The sequence below is a fragment of the Myxine glutinosa genome, chromosome 1, assembly GCF_964187855.1.
Source record: "Myxine glutinosa chromosome 1, kmMyxGlut1.1, whole genome shotgun sequence".
Lineage (NCBI taxonomy): Eukaryota > Metazoa > Chordata > Myxini > Myxiniformes > Myxinidae > Myxine > Myxine glutinosa.
In genome coordinates, this window is record NC_136261.1 from 174,240,457 (window position 1) to 174,263,561 (window position 23,105).

At 45.4% G+C, this 23,105-nt stretch overlaps 1 protein-coding gene across 3 annotated transcripts in view; it reads left to right on the top strand.

Moving 5' to 3' along the window:
• The window catches only part of NMD3 (NMD3 ribosome export adaptor), a 126,813-nt gene that overhangs the window by 67,034 nt on the left and 36,674 nt on the right, over window positions 1-23,105 (top strand). For all 3 annotated transcript variants that reach the window (XM_068122610.2, XM_068122601.2, XM_068122592.2), the window contains 4 exons: window positions 15,203-15,320; window positions 15,618-15,763; window positions 16,011-16,123; window positions 21,067-21,139. In XM_068122610.2, coding sequence (XP_067978711.1) covers window positions 15,203-15,320; window positions 15,618-15,763; window positions 16,011-16,123; window positions 21,067-21,139 — 450 coding nt within the window. The remainder of the gene's footprint in view (window positions 1-15,202; window positions 15,321-15,617; window positions 15,764-16,010; window positions 16,124-21,066; window positions 21,140-23,105) is intronic.

A 23,105-nucleotide genomic window follows, 5' to 3' on the forward strand; every position in this document is an offset into this window, starting at 1 on the left:
GCGCTTTCCCTTAACGTTATAATAGCAGCACTGACACCCTGTGAGGGGTCAGGAATAAAAGTGCAACATTTACCCTCAATTATCCCACATACCCCTCCTCGTTCTGCCAATAGCATATCTAATGCAACCCTATTTTGCATAACCATTGTACGCAGATGGACAACTGTGTCCAACATTTCGTCGTGTGCTGTAGCGGTGGCGTTGGCCACAGTTTCTAAGATTAACGCAATTTTGTCAATGCGGTAACTGTTCATGACCGTCCCAGCCCATGGGAAGAAGAAGCTAACGGCTTTCTCCCAATCAGCGCCGTGTAAAGTAGTGGTGTCGTCGTCGTGCCAATAGGTGCTTCGTTGTGTCCTTATGAGTGCGGTGGTATTATGCAAGTGCTGTCGCATTTCCATCTCTGGGAAAACTGATCCTAAATAGCAAATTCCTCCCCAATTATCAGGTAAATACGGGTAAGCTTTATTCCCGCATACAAACATGGTCCCGTGCGGGGCCACTAAATGGGTGGTCATGCAAGTGAGAAGACCTGGGATAGTGTTTGTCCCGTTTTCCCCTTTCCATGCCAACTGGAGGTGTGTGAGGTTATGCAAGGGCGAGCTTGTAACGTTCACTAGGAGCGTGTGTTTCCCTTTTCTCGGGTCCGCGGGAAGGGTATCTCTACACACGGATTTGCCTACCATTACTTGGCCCTTTCCTTCTAAGCAGAGGGCCCCCCATGCCGGCTTGACCCAAACCGGCGCCGGACGTTCCTCAAAGTGTCGGGACAGGATGGGAGGGGAGTACTGGAAAACTCGTTTACACGCGGTTTCATCAGAACCTTGGCTTGTCAGAGTTGTACTAATGCATTTGGTATCTAGTGGCTTCGAGCACAAATCATTGAGTGATAGGGGTAACACTACCATTGGTATGCCTGCTGTGCTGGTGCGGGGAAGGTGCATACACATCCAACACTGTGTCCTATTCTGTACTGTGGCCATATGCCGTGCGACCTTCCAGTATGTGTTCTCCTCTGGCTTCCTTCTTACTTCCTGGGCAGGAGGGGGTTTAATGACGTAGGCGGCACAACTAGGCCGGAATTGGTGTTGGGTCTCTCCCCTCTTTTTGTTCCTTCTAATCAGCGTGCGCGGGGGCCATATTCCACATTCAAGTATTATCGTGGTGTGTGGGCCGACGAGGGCATGCGACAGTAGGAGAGTAGTATTGTCGATGCCCGTGCCCCATTGATATCCTGCGGCGGCGTGACTATTCACGGTCCCAGTAAACCTTCCATTTTCCACCTGTCTAACTTTAGTTAAGACTATGCGTGGGGTTGTCATGCGTGCCTGTGGTGTCCCATTGTGTACCACCATGGCTTCCATCCATCTTACAGATAACCACTTGAAATGTGTCTCCAACTCACAGCAATGTACTACTATCCCCTGTCCCCGGGGAGCCGTTATGTATTTGACGGAGTAAAGTTTAAATAACGTGTAGTTGTCGTGTCCTGGGTATTTGGGGAGATCCTCTCTCAGTGGGTTAAACTGCAGAAGCCTATCCTTGGCGGGGTTTGTTAGGCAGCTGCCCAGAATTCCCATCATCATGACCGTCATCGCCGCCCTTAGGAGACTGTGGTGCCCTAGACGGTGCATTGTCTTCAGCGGTGTGAGGTGTGGTGTCTGCAGCAATGTGAGGTGCGGTGTCTTGTGTGGCTTGTGGTGCGGGGAAGGACAACTTACAATGGGTGGCGTGGATCCACGAAGGTTTACCCTCGCAGAAGACTGCCGTCGGTGTGACCAGTAGCACCTGGAATGGTCCCTTCCACCGTGGCTCCAAAGCAGCCTTGCGGGTGAAGTGCTTCACGAGCACCCAGTCGCCGGCCTGAAAGTTGTGGATGGCGTGGCCTATTGGTTCAGGCAGCGCCTCTCGTACTCGAGCATGGATGCTGCGTGCCACATTCGACAAGCCTATGCAAAATCTCAAAAGCATGTCATCCATTACTGGCAAAGCAAGGGTGGACATGTCTGTTGGTGCTGAAACGGGCAAGCTCATAGGTCGTCCCATTAATATTTCGTGGGGGGAAAGGCCCGTAGTGCGACCCGGGGTGGAACGAATGCTCATCAATGCAAGCGGAAGAGCCTCTGGCCACCTCAAGCCTGTGTCTGCGCAAAGTTTCGCTAGTTTATTCTTTAAAGTCTTGTTCGTTCGTTCCACAAGTCCTGAGGACTGTGGGTGGTAGACGCAATGGAAGGATTGTTTAACGCCCAACGCCTTCAGGATGCCCTTAACCACCTGCGCCGTGAAATGGCCTCCTTGATCTGACGAAATTATCTGGGGAATGCCAAATCTGCACATAAAATCCCGCACGAGGCGCTTCACTACTGTCGGAGCATCGGATTTGACGCATGGGTATGCTTCGACCCATTTGGTGAACGTATCTACGATTACCAACACATAGCGAAACGACAAGCTTGGTTCCAATTCTGTAAAATCGAACTCAATAGTTGCGAACGGCCCACTTGGCGGGGGCCGTCCCCCATCATGTGCATGTCTCGGCGGCGCCCCTCTATTGTGTTGCTGGCAGACCACACACGATCGGCACACTTCGGATACAATCCGTGACAGTCCTGGCGCTGCCCAAGTGTAGTCTATCTGTCCCATCACCCCCCTCTGGCACACATGACCATTCTGATGAGCCATGCGTGCCAGCCAAGGCAGTAAAGCCTGGGGTGCTATAGGTTTTTCATCAAGGGTCCACATTTCCCCTGGCCCAGGGCGTATCGCTCCTCGTTTGAGCCAGACCTCGTGTTCGGCCGTCGGTGCAGCATTTTGCAAATTTATGATATCGTCCTTAGTTGGTGTGGCGGGTGGTCCCGCAGTCGGTATGTCAGCAATCTGTGCGGCTGTCTTCTGTGCTCGTGTCACCATCGGCATGTTGCGTTCTATCTGTTGGTTGGCGGCCTTTCCTGCCGCCTCGTCCGCCCTTGCGTTGCCCCGGGCAACGTCAGTGTCCGCCCTTTGGTGGCCACGACACTTAATTACCGCGATAGCGCGGGGAAGTAAAATGCTTCGGAGGAGCCCTTCTACCAGCGCGCCGTTCTTTATCACTGAACCGGCAGATGTGAGAAAACCTCTCATCTTCCAGATGGCTCCTTTATCGTGGACTACGCCGTGAGCGTAGGCCGAATCTGTGTAAATGTTGACGGCAAGGCCTTCCGCCAAGCTGCACGCTCTGGTCAAGGCGCACAGCTCCGCCTGCTGTGCGGAAAATGTAGGTGGAAGACGCCCGCTCTCTACCGTTTCGCTATCCGAGCACACGGCGTACCCGGACAACAGAGACCCGTCCCATGCGCGCCTAGCTGATCCATCGACATAATATATACAGTCGGGGTATTCTAAGGGATTGTCCTTTAAATCCGATCGCACCGTGGAGACTAGCTGCACAACGTCGGAGCACACATGAGGTTCGCCCTCCTCAGGAGTGGGCATCAGTGAGGCTGGGTTGAGCGTCGTGCAACGTTCGATCGTGATGTTGGCTGCAGTGATCAGTGCGGATTTGTATTGCATTAATCTAGTGTTAGACAAATGCTGTGTGCTTCGCTGTAACAACAGCGAAGTGACGCAATGCGGTACTCGTAGCGTTACTGGGTGTCCCATAACAATGTCCGCTGTTCTTTCTACTGCGTACCTGGCCGCTGCCACGGCTTGCAAGCACACCGGAAACCCTTGTTCGACCGGGTCTAACTTTTTACTAAAGTAGGCCACCGGCCGCTCCTTATCCCCATGGGTCTGTGTCAAAACTGACTGGGCGAAACCTCCCACGGCGTGAGTGTAAAGGGTAAATGGTTTCGCATAATCCGGGAGTCCTAATGACGGTGCCGTAACCAGCGCCTGTTTCAGCCCGTCAAAACATCGCCTCAATTCATCCGTCCATATCAATAGGTCCGGGGCATTTGATTTGGTCGCCTCGTACAGTGGTTTAGCCAGCAGCGCAAAATCAAGTATCCAAGTGCGGCAATATCCCGTCATACCTAGGAAGCGCAGCATTTGTCGTTGCCAGCGAGGGCGAGGCAGCTCCATGATAGCGGTCACCCGTCCAGCATCCAATTCTCGTTTTCCATGCGAAATGGCGTGTCCCAAGTAAGTTACAACCTGCCGCACAAACTGAAGTTTTGGTCTGCCTACTTTGTGGCCTTTGGCCGCCAAGGCCTTTAATAGGGCCAAAGAATCCATTTCGCACGCCTCCTTTGAAGGGGAGCAAATCAACAAATCGTCAACGTATTGCAGCAACACTGACCCTCCCTTCAATTCCACATCCGCCAGGTCGCGGTGCAGCGCCCGGGAAAACAGAGTGGGGCTATCTGAAAACCCCTGAGGTAGTACTGTCCAAGTATACTGGCGCCCCCTATGGGTGAAAGCGAATAAGTATTGTGACTCAGGCGCGATGGGCACAGAGAAAAACGCAGAACAAAGGTCGATGACCGTGAAGTATGTTGCGTCCGGTGGAATTGACATCATGAGGGTTTCTCCGTTTGGAACTAGTGGGTGTATGCCCTGTATCACCTTGTTCACCTCCCTTAAATCCTGTACAAACCTCCATTTGTCCTTTGACGGCTTTTTAACTGGCAAAATTGGTGTATTACATGGGCTGTTAGTTTCCACGATAATCTTCTGTTCCACTAGGGATTGAATCACTGGTGCTATGCCTACGTCGGCCTCAGGTCGTAGCTTATACTGTTTTACATTTGGCAAGCGCATCCCCGGCTGCACTGCTATCACTAGAGGTTCGGCGTCTCGCATCCGTCCAACCTCACCGTCGCTTTTGGGCCATAAATTGTCTGGCACCTCCGCTAGGAGGTAATCTGACTCACCCGGGTCCGTCAGCACTGCCCTCATGGCATAGGTGCCCTTGGGAGGCAACTCTGTTGCTTCGAACGTTCCATCCCTCCATTGTGTCTTGAAGTCAATTGAGAACCCTTCGCCATTTTGGAGCCGTTTCAAAGTCCAACGGCCCTTCTTACTCCGATAACCTTGTAGGGGAACTTCACGTAACCTCCCTACCATCCAACCTACACTTTCCGGCGGCCACCCCTTGGCAGTAGTGAGGGTAACATGGGCGGCCGCTCCTTCGGGGTATCGGGTCAATGCACGCTGACTCGAGGTTAGGACTGCCTCGATTCCTATTCCCTCGCGGCCGATCCACATCCGTGACAAGTGTAGAGGCGTGCGCTCGCCCAGCTTTTCCTTAACCTTTTCTCGATAATTCTCGTCGTCGCCCGTTGCATCATAGTACGCAGTGCAATGGGGTGGACTATCCTTTAAGGTTTTTATCGAAATTTCGTGCAGTTGTAGCCAATCTCGCAGAACTGCGTTGTCCAAACACACATTATCTATGATATGCGTCCAGGTAGCCAGAGCCCCTTCATCCATGCGCCACCAATACACGGTGGGGCCGGGCCGAGACAATGCCATCATTACCAAGTCGCGTTTAGATTCCGCGACGTCTACGAAAACTCCCTCCTCGGTACATGAGATCTGACAGCCCAAACGGCACAATAAATCCCGTCCCAGCAAATTCGTCGGGGCGGTAGTGGTCATCAAAAAAGCATGTTTAGCCTCCAGCGGGCCGCATGTTACTCGCACTTCCTCCGAAATAGGAAGCGCTTGGGGTAAACCCGAAACACCCAGTATTTGAACGTTCCTGGCCGTAGGGCGCAAAGAGGGCAATTGCCCCTTGTTAATTGTGCTGCGAGTCGCGCCCGTATCTACGAGAAATTCTAATTGTCTTCCCTCCACGTCCAACATCATGGTTGGTTCCTCTGCCGGTGTCATGGTCAAGAGAGGACACTCCTTGGGCGACTCGCCAGCGTCCCGTCAATAGGCCCCTCTATTGTATTGGGGCTGAAACCCCTTACGAGCCTTTGGGCAATCACGTATCCAGTGTCCCATCTGCTTGCAATAATGGCACGGTTCCTGCGGAACCGGTGGTGCGGAGGGCATAGGTCGTCCCTCTACAGCGCCCCTTCCGCCCTGCCGGCGTTCTGGCGGCCCCCAATGTGACTGGTTCACTGGTTGCCACTGCGGCGGACCCCGAGGCGGGGCCCAGTTCCCCCTTGGTCCGTTCTGCATCCCACTATTGGGGGGTGGTCCGGGGTTTTGGAGAAGGGGTCTTGGTGGATACCAATTTTGGGGAGGGGGCCCTTGCACAGTCCAAGTTTGAGGGTTTTGAGGAGGAGGGGGAAGAGGGGGTGGTATTGTCCATTGTTGTTTCACCTCGTTCATATTAATTAGTCCAAAATCTTCCTCAGTACAACCGTCGCAGTTCTCATTTTCGTTGTGGATCCACTCTCCGTTGGGGAATTGGCCCTTATAGAAAAGAGGATAACAACTCCTCCTATGTTCCTCTGGACCTCGAACAGGTCCCCACTTCTGGCACTGTTCGTGTATGTAGTTCTGACTCTGATCCCCCTTTTTATTCTGATTAAATTGAGCCCGTTTCTCTTGGACAAACATTTGCAATATTTCCTCCTTAATATCCTTCTTCTCCTCTAGGGAGGAGCCCGGGCATTGTTCCAGTTTGTCGCATAATTCGTTGGTTGTCATTCCCTTCCAGCCGAAGAGGACGGTCTGTACCTGTTTCTTTAACACCGGCCGAAGCCCCTCGATTAGATATTGATTTACCAATGGTTGGGGTAGCCCTCCCAGCTGCATCGGACCCAGTCCTCCCCAGCGCGCAATGGCCTTTTCCAACCTTTCTCGGTACTCTCCAATTGGTTCTCCTGCCTTTTGTTTTATGGCCCCGATCTTTCCCCAATCCGGACCTCCTGCTGGCAACAGCGCCTGCTCAATAGAATCTAGCAGCAGGACCTTTTGAGCATCCCATTGCGCTTGTGTTAACAGGGGGTTTGCACCAGCCCTTGGGTCTGCCACCGGCCAGTGTGCTCTTTGTCTAGCCCTTTCCCATACCTTGGGTGGGAGCACGGACACTCCCATATGGGTTATGTCTCGATAGTCGCACTCGCCATCCAAAACCCAATTCGACATGGTCGGCACTATCTGCCGTGGATCCTCAATAAGCAAATGTTGAATCCTTGCCCGCATTACAGTTAAAGAGGATTCTTTCCATGGTACTCTTTCCCGAACCCCATGACCTGCTGCGTCAACCCCGATAACTTGTACAGGGCACAATGTTTTCCTTTCCTCTATTTCCTGACATTCCGATGGGGTAGTTTGTGAGGTCCTTTTCCCCTTACAACCTACCAGTGAGGGGTATAACCCATCCGGTCCTATCGGTGGCGGGAACCCTGCGATGTCGGTCCCGTCATCTATTCCGTTAGCCCCGAGTTGTGCAAACGGCCTTCCCTGGCTCGGGTGGTTCTGGGGTATCTGGGGCGCGATGGTAGCGGGGTTATAGGGAGGTGGTAGCGGGGGCGCAGAAAGGATAGGTGGTGCCTGAAACCCCGGGACAGAGCTTAGGACTGGGGCTGGGGAGGGTAGATTGGTCACTGCCTCCCCTCTCGCGGGGTCTGGGTTTTCAACGAGCGGCATCAGTCGCGCGTTGGCCTGCCTCTCTATTTCCTTAAGCGCTTCATCCTGCTCTTTATTCGCCTGTTTCCTCAGACCCTTGAGTTTTGTTACCTCACCGGCCAAGCTGGCCTGTTTCGACTTTGCGTGTCGCTTCATCGCTTCTTCCTTCCACCAGCCAAAGACTTTCCAATAGTCAGGCGGAAAGTGTTTCGTGGCCTGTTCGAACTTTTCTAATGTCTCATACAATACGTCCAATTTTTCCAGCGCAAAAGACCCTCCTTCGGGCCACGGTTCTCCTAAATCCTTCGTCAATGCAACCCATGACTTCCCTGGTCTCACAGCAGCATAGCCATACCTCTTAAACATAAAAAATGCTGGGGTATGTCTAAGCGGTTCACCTGCCTTTACTGTCTTATTACCCATACTGTTACCCATCCTAGGAAAATTTAGTTTACCGACGTAGCCTTGTACTCGTGAGGATCGCCCGCCTCGCGTTTACAGCCGTCTACCTAACTCTGAGAGGCTCGCAGTCTTGTACTCGTGAGGTTCGCCCGCCTCGCGTGGTACGGCCGCGCTACCTACTCTCCTGAGAGGCTCGCCCGCCTACACAGCCGTCTATCCTACCCTTACTGCACTTTCCTGGCGTCCTACGCCCGTATAATAGTTCTGATCTTACTTAAAATCCCAACGTCTCCCGGGTAGGCCTCGGATCGGGACGCCGCCCTTATCCTTACCCTCACAACCCAGAGATCTATTACCCCTTAACCTCAGGCGCCCAACGTGGGGCACTTCTCCTTACGTAACGTTACCCTAACGAGTCCATAAACAATCAGTTGCTCCAGGACCCAAGCGGTCCGTAATTAAATTTAGGTTCGTGGAACAGGTATGAGCAGGGAACGGAACGTACGGCGACCGAGCAAGAGAGAGTGGGTTACAATTTGGACTGACCCCCGGGCTAAAAAGGAAAAAACAAAAGAAAACCACAGCTCACCTGACCCGGATCAATTGCCAGCTGGTCTCTCACCACTCCCCTGCCTGGGACCGCGTCCCGGACTGCCCAGACTGATCCCACCGCTGCCACCAGTTGTCGGATTGGGACTTAGGACTTGGGACTCAGAAGAACTCAGAAGAAAGGAGCAACTGATATATTTATTGGAACTCGAGTACTCAAGCTTGAGGACAGCAAAGTTGCATTGAAACTCACAAGGAATGACCAACAGTACAACAAGATGCTCTGAAATAATTCAATTAACATTGCTTTATATAAAGGAAAGTCAGGGGTGGAGTTAGCTCACAAGACACAGAGACAGAATGGGCTCATTGGGTCCCCCACCATAGTCCCATCCTGTTGTTCAGTTAATTAAAGGAAGTTCATCCAAGGCCAGTCATGGGTTAGCTTCTGATAAGGAGATGGTCAGCATTATGTGACAACATGTTTACAACTTTCTGTATAGCAGCTGGCTTGGGAAAGTACAAAGGGGAGTGGACACTCGTAAAACTGTCAACTTGCAAGATAATGGCAAAATCAGGAAAAAGGCAAAGAGAGATAAGAGTTGCCTCCAAGGCCTGGAAAGGGGAACTAGAGATTGTGCCCACGCAGGCCAGAGCACACAGCCAGAGAACTCCTTATTAGGATATTACACATCCTCAATGCAGTAGAAAGAACTCAGTATCATAAAAGAGTACAGTAGCAAGTCAAAACAAAACATATAATTGGTTATACTTGGTAATTGGTAAAGCAGCAAGGATATACAAAGGGGGAGGGGCATTACAGCTCCCTACATATGTATGTATGTATGTATGTCTGTATGTCTGTGACCGCTGTTTCTCGACAACCACGGGTTCGATATACTTGAAACTTGCCAGGTATATTGCTGGGGACCCGAGGATGTGCCTTTTCAAGGTTTCATATTAATCGGACAAGTAGTTACCGAGCTATGTCCAAAAAACGATTCAACCAATCAGAGAGCAGCGAGCTATCACGTGTGCCGAACGTGCCGAACAGACTCTGCCTCGGACGGCACATTTGAGAGCGTATTCATTTATTTCACGTTGGCAAACTATGTTGCCGCTATGTTGGCATTAAACTATGTTTTAAAACTAATTAAAACTAATTTGCGATTCTTTCGCTTTCCTGCGCGTTTGTGCACGTTATGGCGATTTCTTTACCAAACTCCGCAAGCCGTTCGCTTTGGACCAAACCATTTCATGTAAATAGAGGGGGGGGATTGTCACCGTACTCGCAAGCCGTTCGCTTTGGACCAAACCATTTCATGTAAATAGAGGGGGGGGATTGTCACCGTACTCGCAAGCCGTTCGCTTTGGACCAAACCATTTCATGTAAATAGAGGGGGGGGGGGATATAATTTTGGATATATATATAGTACGGGCATGCCCTAGTATATATAATTTTATATATATATATATATTTATATATTTTTATATATATATATATATATATATATATATATATATATATATATATATATATATATATATATATATATATATATATATATATATATACATACAGACTTGGCATTTAATATGGAATATTTTTTTTGTGGGGGTAAACTTACTTTTCAAGATGTCTTAGAACCAAAAGTTCATTGGAATTATGTTGAAATTATTCTAGATTTTGTTAATGTGACCTTTAAAAGAAACAAAAACCACATTTGACATTTCGAAGCAAATAAATTGATCCTCGAAAGTGATGTAAACTGATATCAAACTCAATTCATGGACAGTACTGTGTTAAACTGCTGTACGTTTTCCAGAAGTATCTCTTTATTTTGCACATCAGCCAAATTTTTTTTAAACTAAAACAAAAGTTAAATTACGACTGGGATTCCGGACAGTAAAATTACAGTTCAGAACTTCGTGTAACCCCCACGAGCATTCAGGAGAGCACGTACACGTCGAGGCATGCTGTTCATGAGATTTGCCAAGGTTTGGACAGGAATCGCTTGCCATGCAGTGATAATAGCCTGCTGCAATTCACGCACAGAGGTCGGCTGCTGGTCCAAGTGGTCGATTTGACGCGTTAATTCTGCCCAAAAGTTCTCTATCAGATTCATATCCGGGGACATGGCAGGCCACTCCATATGCTCTACACCACGGTCAGCAAGAAAGTGTTGGATCATGCGAGCACGATGAGGCCGTGCATTGTCATCTTGGAAGACAAAGTTTCCTCGAAAGGCTGCACGAGCAAATGGAAGCAATGTTTCTTCTAGAATGGCCCTGTACTTGAACTGGTTCAGGTTTCCATTCAGAACAACCATGTCAGTTTTGCCCCCTGCATGAAAAGCAGCCCAAACGGTCACCCCACCACCTCCAGCTTGGACTCTTGGCACTATACAATCTTTGTTGTAGGCTTCATGCACTTGTCTGCGCACTCGGACGCGGCCATCTTGACGATAGACCAGAAATCTAGACTCGTCACTGAAGATCACTTGATTCCAGTGTCCTGGCTGCCATTGACGGTGCTCTCTGGCCCACTGCAATCGGCGCTGTTGGTGTTGTCTGGTCAGGCGTGGCTTTCTCAGGGGATGCCTGGCACGATAGCCTGCTTGAACCAGTCGTTGGTTGACTAGGCTTCTGGATACAGGCACATTTGTCAGTTGCTGCCACTCAGCCCTAAGCTGATTAGCTGACTTGGTACGGCCATTGCAGACTAACCGGTGCAGCTGGCAATCATCCCTCCTTGTGGTTCTGCGGGGACGTCCTGGCCTCGGTATTGGAGTAGGGACACCCCTCTGAGCATTTCGTTTCAGGATCTTTGACACCTGACCTTGAGTGATGCCATACTGCCGAGCAATAGCACGCTGTTTCATGCCGTAATTTCGTAAAGCCACCACTCCATGACAAACAGCATTGTCGAGTTGACGGACCATCTCCAGAGAAAGCGGCAATAACTTTTGGAGACGTGCAGCAGTTGTTTTGCACTAATACAGAACGCAACAACCCTTGTATACCCGACTGTGAAGCCAATAATCAAATGCACCCGTCCGTACATTTTGCCACGTCACCTGTGATATAATCCTGTTGTTGACTTCTTGCTGCGACAGACAATCAGTGACATGGTTCTTTTAACAAATAAATCACCAAAGTGTAAAAGAAGCTCACCAGATTGATATACTGAGTTCAGAAAGTAAACTCGTTAAGAAAAAAAAAATATTCCATAATAAATGCCAAGTCTGTATATATATGTATATATATATATATATATATATATATATATATATATATATATATATATATATATATATATATATATATATATATATATACATATATATATGTACACACACACACACACAGTGCATTCAGAAAGCATTCAGACCCCTTCACTTTTTTCACATTTTGTTATGTTGCAGCCTTATGCTGAAAGCCTGCTTGGAGTTTGCAAAAAAAGCACCTAAAGGATGCTGACTGAGAAACTAGATTCTGTGGGCTTTCATGTGTCTTTCACTGAGGAGAGGCTTCTGTCTGGCCTCTCTTCCACAGCTCTAGGAAGAGTCCTGGTTGTTCCAAACTTCTTCCATTTAAGGATTATGGAGGCCACTGTGCTCTTGGGAACCTTCAATGCAGCAGAATTTTTTTTGTAGGCTTCCCCTGATCTGTTCCTCGACACAATCCTGTCTCTGAGCTCTGCAGGCAGTTCCTTCGACCTCATGGCTTGGATTTTGCTCTGATGTGCATTGTCAGCTGTGAGACCTTATATAGACAGGTGTGTGCCTTTCCAAATCATGTCCAATCAATTGAATTTACCACAGGTGGACTCCATTCAAGGTGTAGAAACATCTCAACGATGATCAAGAGAAATGGGAGGCACCTGAGCTAAATTTAAAGTGTCATAGCAAAGGGTCTGAATACTTATTACTTATGTAAATGTCATCTTTCCGTTTTTTCTTTTTAATAAATTTGCAAAACTTTCTAAAATCCTGTTTTCTCTTTGTCGTTATGGGGTATTGAGTGTAAATTTATGAGGGAAAAAAAGAATTTAAACGATTTCAGCATAAGGCTGCAACACAACAAAATGTGAAAAAGTCAAGGGGTCTGAATACTTTCTGAATGCACTGTATTTGAAATGAGGGCAAATATAATGGAAAAGCAATTACATCCCCATCCGAATCCATCACAAATGTCAAATCATCATTTTACCTTTTCGCTGAATATATGCTGATGAATGTATCATCGATCACGTTTCTGAGTTAAGTTTGATGACGTTCAGGAAGAAGAAGAAGAAGCATGACCAACTTTGACCGCTTCCGGAATTGTTTTATTATTTGTGTTCAAATATCTGGTGATTGTTTTGTATTTATTTATGCGAATGTGTACTTGTATATAACTGTCATTAATCAAAAAGGCTAAGGCACCATCGAGGTTTTTATTTTTATTTTGTTTTGAATCCCAACACAACGAACTTTTTTTTTTTCAAATATATATATATATATATATACTCAACATCAAAAGAAACTTATCAAATCTTTAGAAGGACACTCATTGAAATCCTCCATGCAAAAATGAAAAATATTTGAACACAGAGGGAAAGTTCAGCTATCTTTACTAAACACGTCAATAAACGAGAGGTTGCCCCAATCACAAAAAGCATGAACATCACAAGGGGTGGTGCAACAAAAGTCACAGCACTGCAACACAAAGGCACACACCTGAATACAGTCAAAACAAAATGACACAGGAATGGACACAACACTCCTTACAGTCAAGGACAGAATGACAGCAGTCCTCAATATCGTGTGTGTCCTCCCTGAGCTGTGATGCAGGCTGTACACCTCCGACACATGCTCTGTAACAGGCATCTGATGCGGTCCTGGGGAAGTCTGTGCCACTCCTGCAAGCCTTGAATGAGCATTTGCCGATTGACAGTCGTTAATCTCCTCGATGCAAGACGTCGAACAAGCTCATCGCATAATGCTCAATGGGATTGAGGTCAGGGGAATAAGGCATCCAAGGCATCACTTCAACACCCTGTTCCTGGAGGAAGTTGGTGGTCAGGCGAGCTGCATGGGGTCGAGCATTGTCCTGCTGGAAAACTGCGATGTCAGGATGAGCCTGGAGAAATGGCAGCAGATGAGGTCTCAAAACTTCATTGACATAACGCTGACTAGTGAGATTGCCTTCGATGACGACCAGAGGTGTCTTGAAACAGGTGGAAATGCCTGCCCATACCATCACACAGGGTCCTCCCCAACGATTGATCTGGCGAATACAGCATGATGCATACCTTTCCCCACCTCTGTGCCATACCCGTTGAAGCCCATCAGCAGCATGCAGGCAAAATCTGGACTCGTCGCTGAACAAGACTGCACTCCACTGTTGCTGTGTCCAGCGGCGATGCTGCAGACACCATCTTAGTCTGTTCTGCCGATGCACTGCGTTCAACACTGGACCTCTGCAAGGACGTCTTGCCACCAGGCCCCAACTTCTCATGCACCTCCGCACAGTAGAGACACTGATGCGGTTGTTGTGGCCACCTTTTGTCACTGCAGCTGTTTGCGTGGCAGGGTGGAAACAATCACGAAGATGCTGCAGCACAATCCAGCGGTCTTGGTTTGGGGTGGTTACCTGTGGTCTTCCTCTTCGTGGACCATCATTCACAGCTCCAGTTTCACCGTAACACCTGGCCAGGTTGGAAATTGCAGTCTGTGAGCAACCAAGACGTTGGGCAATTGTTCGCTGGCTTATACCGGCCTCAAGCATCCCAGTTGCCCTGAAACGTTGTTCAGATGTCAGGCATGGCATCTGAATTTTCGTGTTGTTTTCCATGTTAGAAGCCTCTAGAGTGACTATGGACAGCAGTAAATGAATGTCTAACCACGAGAACTGAAGGATTTCATTATGAGGGTCATTATTTAAAGGGAAAGATCCCTGCACAGAACCACTCAAGCATGCCATTGTTGATCAACCAGGTGATTGAAGTGAAGTTCCCATTACATAATCAGCCATTACAATTGAAGAAATGTGTTTGTAAAGCTGCACATTTCAGAAAATGAAAGTGGTTAATTTTGATGTTCAGTATATATATATATATATATATATATATATATATATATATATATATATATATATATATATATATATATATATATATATATATATATATATATATATATATATATATATATGGATATAGATAGATAGATAGATAGATAGATAGATGGATGGATGGATGGATGGATGGATGGATGGATGGATAGATATATAGATATATATTGCATAAAACTCCCCAGTAGTCACTGATGAACCTCTGAAAGTTTGACGAAGATCCTTTCAGCCATCTCTGAGAAAAATGGTGACACAGACCAACGGCTCTCTTATATAGTAGATAAACTGATTAATCATCATCAAGATAGGGACTTTTATGATTAAAATCCAGACATTTATTTTTGTAGTCCAACCAGCGTGGGAATGTGGCTCATCCTCAATAAACTACGGTAGTTTGAATCTACCCAACAATTTTGCTCAATTTAATGGTTTTACATTTTTTATTTTTGGGTGCTGTTATATTTGTAAATTTTAAGGAATTTTGCATTCAGATTTGGTGGAATAGGAATATTGTATTCTGCTTTTAAGATGCTATGTATTTTCTTCATTAATTTGGTTATTTGGTCACACTGCAAGGTTCCTTTTGGTGTCATGGTTTTGTTCAAATGCAAATGTTGCTCGGCAGGACGAAGTAGTTTGTCTGCCACGGAAGTTGGCACAGTCACTGGGAAACATGAACCAGCTGTGTGTTTGCACACGCGTCACTTCTGCCATACACCTCATAGATCCTGCAACATTGCAGGGTGAGTCAAATTTTTGCTTTTACTTTCTAGAACTTCCCTTTTTTACTGCTACTTCTTTTTTTATTCAATGCTTGTTTTTCAGACGGTAAACCATGATTCTCTAATGGAGAATTCATCTATTTGAAAAGTAGTTCTTCGATAACTCATTGAAATGATATTTTTGTCAGAATATTGTGCTCTTCCTCTCATGCTGCAAAATCAAATTGCAACAACCTGTATTTTTTCTCAAACTCTTTGATGTTTAATGATTGAAAGATATTCTGTCCTATTCTCCATTGGCTTGTCTGGCTGATGCAGTGGCCGAAGTGACCGGATCGGTGTTTTGGCGCCAGCCTTTTAAGAGTCTCTGCAGTGCTACAGGGCTGCATCAATTTGTTGTGCTGGATGTGGAGGCTGAGAAAGATGAATACTCCGTTGCAGGACGCGGTGCAAAATCCAGGAAGGTATTAGATCTACGAGGCTGGGCTATGGCAACAATAGAGCATATTAGGCATTAATCTCGAACTATTTTAACATTTCTTGTTTTGCCGACGAATCGGTACATATTTTCATTTTTTTAAAGTGGCATATCTCGTTATTTCAAGTCTGGATCTCACAAGAAGTGGGAGAAAAGTTCAGATTGATCATTCATATGAAATCGCCATAAACAGCTCTTCCTGATGTCATGTATTGATTGTTCTGTGGTTGCAGCACTTGCTGGCAGCTATGTGGGTGCAACGAGCACATGAACTGGGATCAAGTAGACAGCTGCATACCCGCTCTCACCTGGGCCATCTCTTGCAACCAGGAGACGTTGTGCTGGGGTCTGACTTTCGTATTTATTATCTTTTCTTGCACCATTCTGGCGATTATTAATTTGAAAAAGGAAATCCCCTCCTCTCCTTGCCCCCAATTCTTGTCACCCAAACCCCTACCTGTTCTTTCCCTCTCACCTCTCACACTGCCAAGACCGTGCACACTTGCTCCCCGTAATCATTTCTTTCCCATTCCTCCACCCTCCTCTGCCTTGCTGTCTGGGCCATGCCACAAGCTTTCACTTTGCCTTGTCCTAGCACTGCACAATAAAAGGAATAATAATATTAAAGAAAACATCATCTGTGGAAGATATTCCTGAAATGAAATGAAAACATCATCATTTCCATAACTTACTACATATGGGTAATCAATATATTATGGGGAAAAAAATCGTGTTTCCAGCATTGATGCGTGGATAAATCGTTTGTGATCTCCCACTTTTTTTTTAAGCTACAGTATTGCAAATTGAAAATTTACATCCCATCTGTCTCGTTTCATTCGAAAGAAACTAATGGCAAACATAAAACGGCAGAAGTTAAAGATCGTTCTCCAATTTGTTTTCACTTGATGTCTTTATCAAGAAAAACAATCCAAAATCATTTATCAATAAATGAAGCTTTATAAATTTCCTTGCAAGTTATTTTGAGGCAGCATTTTCTTGCAATTAGGGATCCCTATTTGTCATCGAATAGATTTTTGTTTGGTAGATTTTTCGGCCCCAACCAGGCCCACAGGGAGCTTATATTTTGCGTCCTGTCGGTCCTTTTGTACATGTTTCCTTCCAGAGCTTCCACTCGAAAATGACTGGATGCATTTATTTTATATTCAGCACATGTATGCAGTAGCATCTGGGCATGAGGTTTGGTACATCAAATTATTTTGGGATCTGAGGCAAAGGTTATGGGACACCCGATTTTATTTCCAGATTTTGGCAATTTTCTGAAAAATATTTATGCGAGAGAAAATAGTACAGCATTTTATATGCTTTCGTGAACCATTATTTATTTATATACACTTTACCATCCGCAGTATTAAAATACCACATTAAATTATTTATTTATACACACTGTACCATCTCCATGACTCGCAAAAACGTTTAATTATTTCTTTTTATACACTTTATCATTCTGCAACCAACATACCAACTTTCATTTATTTATTTATATACACCTTACCATCCCTGCTACAAATATACCACGTTTAATTATATATTGAAAGATACTTTTCAATCACTGCTGACAATATACTACCTTGCTGACATACTATTGATTTTTGTGTACATTTTTACCTTTTCTATTACTGTTATTATTATTGTTATTTTTTTTTTAACGTAAAATCTACATCTCATTTAAAAGTTGCAGTTGGGGGCTGTCTTCGATAAGGACTTGCATCCTTGTTTTTTTACATTTTCTCATTTTGATTGGGGCTTCATGTTTTGTTGCTGCCATTGTCATTACTCTCTCGTCATTGCTCAATATTATTTTGTGTTGACCTTTTTTTCTGCTGTCTGTTAAACTAAATGGCATTTCCGCTCATTGCAATTGTAATTTACTCTATTTCTCCCATACTTGCTGTATTCAATATCAACATAATTTGGCATATTGCTACCATATTTCCTCTTACAGTAAAAAAGAAAAAAAAGAAAAGTTTTGCGAGGTGAACTCTTAACAATTAATGTGTTGCTGTATGAGGATTCCAGCCTACAAATATATAATTAGCATACCAGGAAAGTCTGTGGCTATGGTGATGCCTTTTTGTGGAATTCTGTTTGTGTTGGGTTCGGCAGAGGGGCTGCATGCAAGTTTCAAGTTCCTCTGCTCTTCTCGTTATCAATATTGAATAATAGGAAGGTGTAAGTTCTATTTTTATAGCAGGTTTTGCGAGGAGGCCATCATTTTTCAAGTTCCCATTTTACCGATTCGCTCCACATTGCACCAACTTTAACAGTGGTCAATCTGATGAATATGTAAGGGGTCATTTCTCCGGGAAGTATTTGTTGTTGTTGTCATTTACTTATTACCTTGCATATGTCACAGTCATGGATACTTTGACTCCACCCATTCCCCTTTTCTAATTTCACACATATTTGTACTATTGTTTGGCAGAGGAAGCTTTCTTATGTTGAATTAAGTGTTTGTGGTCTTTCTGAAAGGTGAGGCTTAAAGCAGAGCAGAGTCAGGGGTCAGCGAGAGGGGGCAAACTGCCGAGGCAGTTTTGTTAGCTAAGGAGTACAATCCTGGATGGGTCGCCACTCCGATGCAGGATACTCAAATGGCTTATTACCCCAGTAAGATGGTACTTCTTTTTCCGATCTTGGAAGGATGACAGGCTGAGTAAACCCACCTGGTGTTATTTCAATGGCACGACAGGGGTTCAAACTCAAGACCCTAAGATCTCAAGCCATCCACCTTAACTGTTAAGCTAACACCAGGCTAAGGTTCTTCGAATAGCTGATGACAAAGTGGTGAGAGGCTGATGCATGACCGTTGGATCAGAGGGGAACTGGCAGACAAGGAGTGGTGAATTGGGAAATGATTGAACATGTGATAAATATCAATATCTCGACCTGCCAAGGACACAGAGGGGATAAGATGTGTAAGCTGACAAACGGGGCAAACGTGGAAAAGTAAATGTGAGCTGGAGAGGAAAGTCCATCATGGCATTTGTTAGTCCAAGGCATCGAAGATTGTACCTCTGCTCACAGCTGATTGCAGAAGTCCATTGCAAGGAAAGACGTGATCGTTCTGCAAAATAATGGGTTGTGGGATGTTGAGGCATTGATTGATGGATTCCAGGTGATGGACTAGTTTATTTTCTCCTTATCAATGAACAAATTTTGGGGCTGTAGCCTGTCTGTCATTGGTGTGAGGGACTTTCTGGCACAGAGTGTAGTTATCTGCAAAGTGGAGGGTTTTTCCAGGTAGGTTGAGAGGTCATTAAGAAAAACCATGAGTGTGATTGCTCCCAGGACACTTGTCCACGGAGGAGGAAGTGTGGATGGCATTTGGCATTGAATTGATTGGCATTGATTTGATTGGCATTTGGCATTGAATTGATTGGCATTTGGCATTTAATTGATTGGCATTGAAGAGGGCAAAAAAGCGAACGGCATCAGGCATTGATGAGTTGTGTACAGAGATGATAATTGCAGTGGGAGAAGTCTCAGACAGATGGGTGAAGAGGTTGTTGAATGTATGTATGAGAATGAATGAATGAATAAATTCCGAAGAATTGGAGAGCAGGGCTAATTGTGCCAATATGGAAGGGGGATGTTCAAGATCCGGGGAAGTACAGGGGCATTCCACCCCTTAGTCATGTCATGAAGGTGCTGGAGAGGGTTCTGGATGTTCGGATAAGGAATGGTGTGGAGGAGGAGGAGATTGAGAAGAGCAGCAGGGGTTTATAAAGGGTAGGGAAACGGCAGATGGGATGGTCACGCTGAGACAGCTGGTGGAGAGGAGGTTAGAGGTGCAAAGTGAAATGGCATTGGGATTTGTGGATCTGGAGAATGTCCCAAGAGAGAGATGGTGATGGTGACACAGATGGATGGGAGTGCGGGAAGCAGAAGTTAGGTTGGTGGAAGGAATGTACATGGAAACATAGGGAAGAGGTTTGGTTGGTTCTGGGATGTCAGAGGAGTTCAGTGTGAACATCGGTTTGAGCTATGGAGACGCTCTCAACCCACTCCTGTTTATCATCGTGATGGAGCTGGTAAGTAGGAAGGTAAACATGACAGGTATTCTGAGGAGGATATTGGATGCGGGCAATCTGGCTGTTGTGGAGAGTGGATGGGAGATGCAGGAAGTACTGGGGAAGTGGAAGGAGGCATTTGAGAAACGTGAGCTGAAAATGACATTGAGACGATTGAGGTGATGTGGGTCAGGCAGCAGAGAAAATAAATGAATATCATGTTGGAGGGGAAGGAGATCAGACAAGGAAATAGGTTTGAGTAGCTGGGTAAACAGTGAGCGGTGATGGTAAATCAGAGACAGAGGTGCGGAGGAGGATTCAGTTGGGTGTGAATGTGTGTAGGGGGTGGACTGAAAAAGACTGAAACGTCTGATCCTAAACGGTCCTGGTGTTGGGTTATTGGACTTCCATGGGCAGATGCACATATGTTGTGGACCGTGCAAAGAGTCTGCAGGTTTGGTTGGCATTATTAGCCTTCCAGGCAGAGCTGGGAAGTTGCTTTTCGCTGTTGCCTCATCATAAGCTTCTGCATGAGATGCTGGACAACAGCATTGGAGATGTTCGAGAATGAATTTATGCACACGACAGGAGGTCCTCGTGCAACAAGTTCCAGGTGCTGTCAATGCAGCTGAAGATGTGTATACATGCATTTCTAATTCTTTTTCACAAATCCACTGTAATAATTATAGTTTTGTTTAGTCAAATTGTCTGCAAAATGAACCCTTTTGTCTTGCTATTTTTACTGATCTGCTTTTTAGTTGAGCATTAAAATTGTATTATTTGCAGGGAAATTTATACCATGTTTGTTAAAAATTAATGTTGACTGAATCACAACTATTCTTGTGGAATGCATGTCGACTCCGTGCTGGACGCACGGCATAGAAAATATTTATCTTCAGGAAATTCGCTGAAGATGCAATTTCGATGTAATTGCATTTGTCATGCCACAATTTGAAGTAACAATTTTGTTAATTATGACGTTAAATTATCCATTTCCTGATATTTATCTTTCATTTCACTTTAAATACACGATTTGCAGTACAGGTTTAATGCAACATTTTACAAATAATGGTTGTGTTTAAATATATATTACATTTGGAGTGTTTGGATGTGTTCAGGTAGTGACATGTTAAAATGCTGTAAATACTTTTTAATTATCATACTTGGCATAATTTTCAGTTGTTATGTCAGTCTTTGTTTATGAGCAACAGCAGTTCCAATACACAATGGCTTTAAGTTTATGGTTGTTTTTTTTCCCCAGGGTGGATCTTGCCAATGCAAATTTGAACAACAAGGATTTTGATGACTTGAAGCTCAACAACCTGCCAGATGTGGTAAATTTTGCATTAATTGCTTTATTGGCTAACTGTTTCATTGCACCGCCTCATAAATCTTTACGATGTTTTTTTCCCCTCGTATCTCTCGAGGAGCACAATTTTTTTTTGGGCGATGCTCAAACACTTAATTTAAGTTGGCATATACTTCTCCTACCCTGTTATACGTTGGCATTTCAGTGCAGGTGAAGCCATACTGTATTTTTTTTTCATTTTCCCCTTTTTCCTTGCTTAGGTATGTAATTTTAAAATATTGTTTATTTTCGGCTAAATTAATCACGTCAATGTACATTTGGAGTGGGAATATATGGTTTGCATTTATGCATGCCACCCCCAATTTAGCTGGGATGCTTTGATGTTATAACTGGTTACCTCCACCACCAAAGGTGTTTGCTTGGGTATTTAAGGAGCTTCAGGGAATTTTAGGGTCTTGGTGGTCTTAAGGGTCTCGAGGGTTTTTAAAGGTTCTTCAAAGACCCAATGTTTCTCAGCAGTCCAAAGTGTCAAAAGGTACAATTCCGATAGTACATAACTAATAGACATAGTCACGTGAAAAAGTAAGTACACCCCATGTAAAGTTTTGACTTTTTCAACATATTTCAACATACAGCTATTTCATCTTCATTTCAACAATATTGATAGATAAAGGTGATATAATAGAACAAATATGAAACATTTACGTTTTGTCGTCCATTGTATAATTTAAATAAACATAAATGCAAATTTCACATGTGGAAAAAGTAAGTACACCCTTGGCTCTAATAGGTGGTATTTCCCGCTTTGGCAGAAACAACCTCAAGTAGGCGTTTCTTATAGCTGTCTACCAGTCTCTGACATCGACTGGGAGAAATTTTTGCCCACTCCATGCAGAATTCTTTCAGCTGTGCGATGTTTGAGGGGTTTCTTGCATGCACAGCTCGTTTCAAATCCCCCCACAACATCTCGATGGGATTTAGATCCGGGCTTTGACTTGGCCATTCCAGAACCCTCCATTTCTTTCTGTTCAGCCATTCCTTGGTGGATTTTCTGGTATGTTTAGGGTCATTCTCATGTTGCAAGGTCCACCTTCGGTTGAGCGTCAACTTTCCGACAGATGGCCTCACAATATCCTCAAACACCCTCTGGTACAATGAAGAATTCATAGTGGATTCTATGATGGTGAGCTGCCCAGGCCCTGATGTAGCAAAGCTGCCCCAAACCATAATATTTCCACCACCATGCCTTGCAGTTGGTATCAGGTTATTTTGGTGAAATGCTGTCTTTGGTTTTCGCCAAACATGTCTTCTGGTACTGTGGCCAAATAGCTCTACCTTTGACTCATCTGCCAAGAGCACATTGTTCCAGAAGTGCTGGTCTTTTCCTCGGTCTTTCCCCAGCAAGTTCAGCCCGAGAGCAGATCGCAAGATGCTGAAAGAAGTCTCTAAGAACCCCAGAATGTCATCACGGGACCTACAGGCAGCTCTTGCCACTGTTGATGTCAAAGTGCATGAGTTTTGCATGAGTGCAAAGTGCATGATGTCAAAGTGTTCATTGGCAAACTTTAGTCTTGCCCTGATGTTCTTTCTGGACAGCAACGGTTTCCTCCTGGCACACCTCCCATGTAGATCAAATTTGTGCTGCCTTTTTCGAATGGTAGACTCATGCACTTTGACATCAACAGTGGCAAGAGCTGCCTGTAGGTCCCGTGATGATATTCTGGGGTTCTTAGAGACTTCTTTCAGCATCTTGCGATCTGCTCTCGGGCTGAACTTGCTGGGGCGGCCTGGCCTGAACAAGTTGGCAGTTGTTTGGAATCTTCTCCTCTTGTAGATGATCTTCCGGACAGTCGAATGATTGATTTCAAATTGTTTGGAGATCTTTTAAAATCCCTTCCCAGACTCGTAGGCATCTGTAACCTTCTTTCTGAAGGCCTCGGAGAGCTCTTTTGATCTTGGCATGGTGACGCCGCACATTTCAACAACAAAGA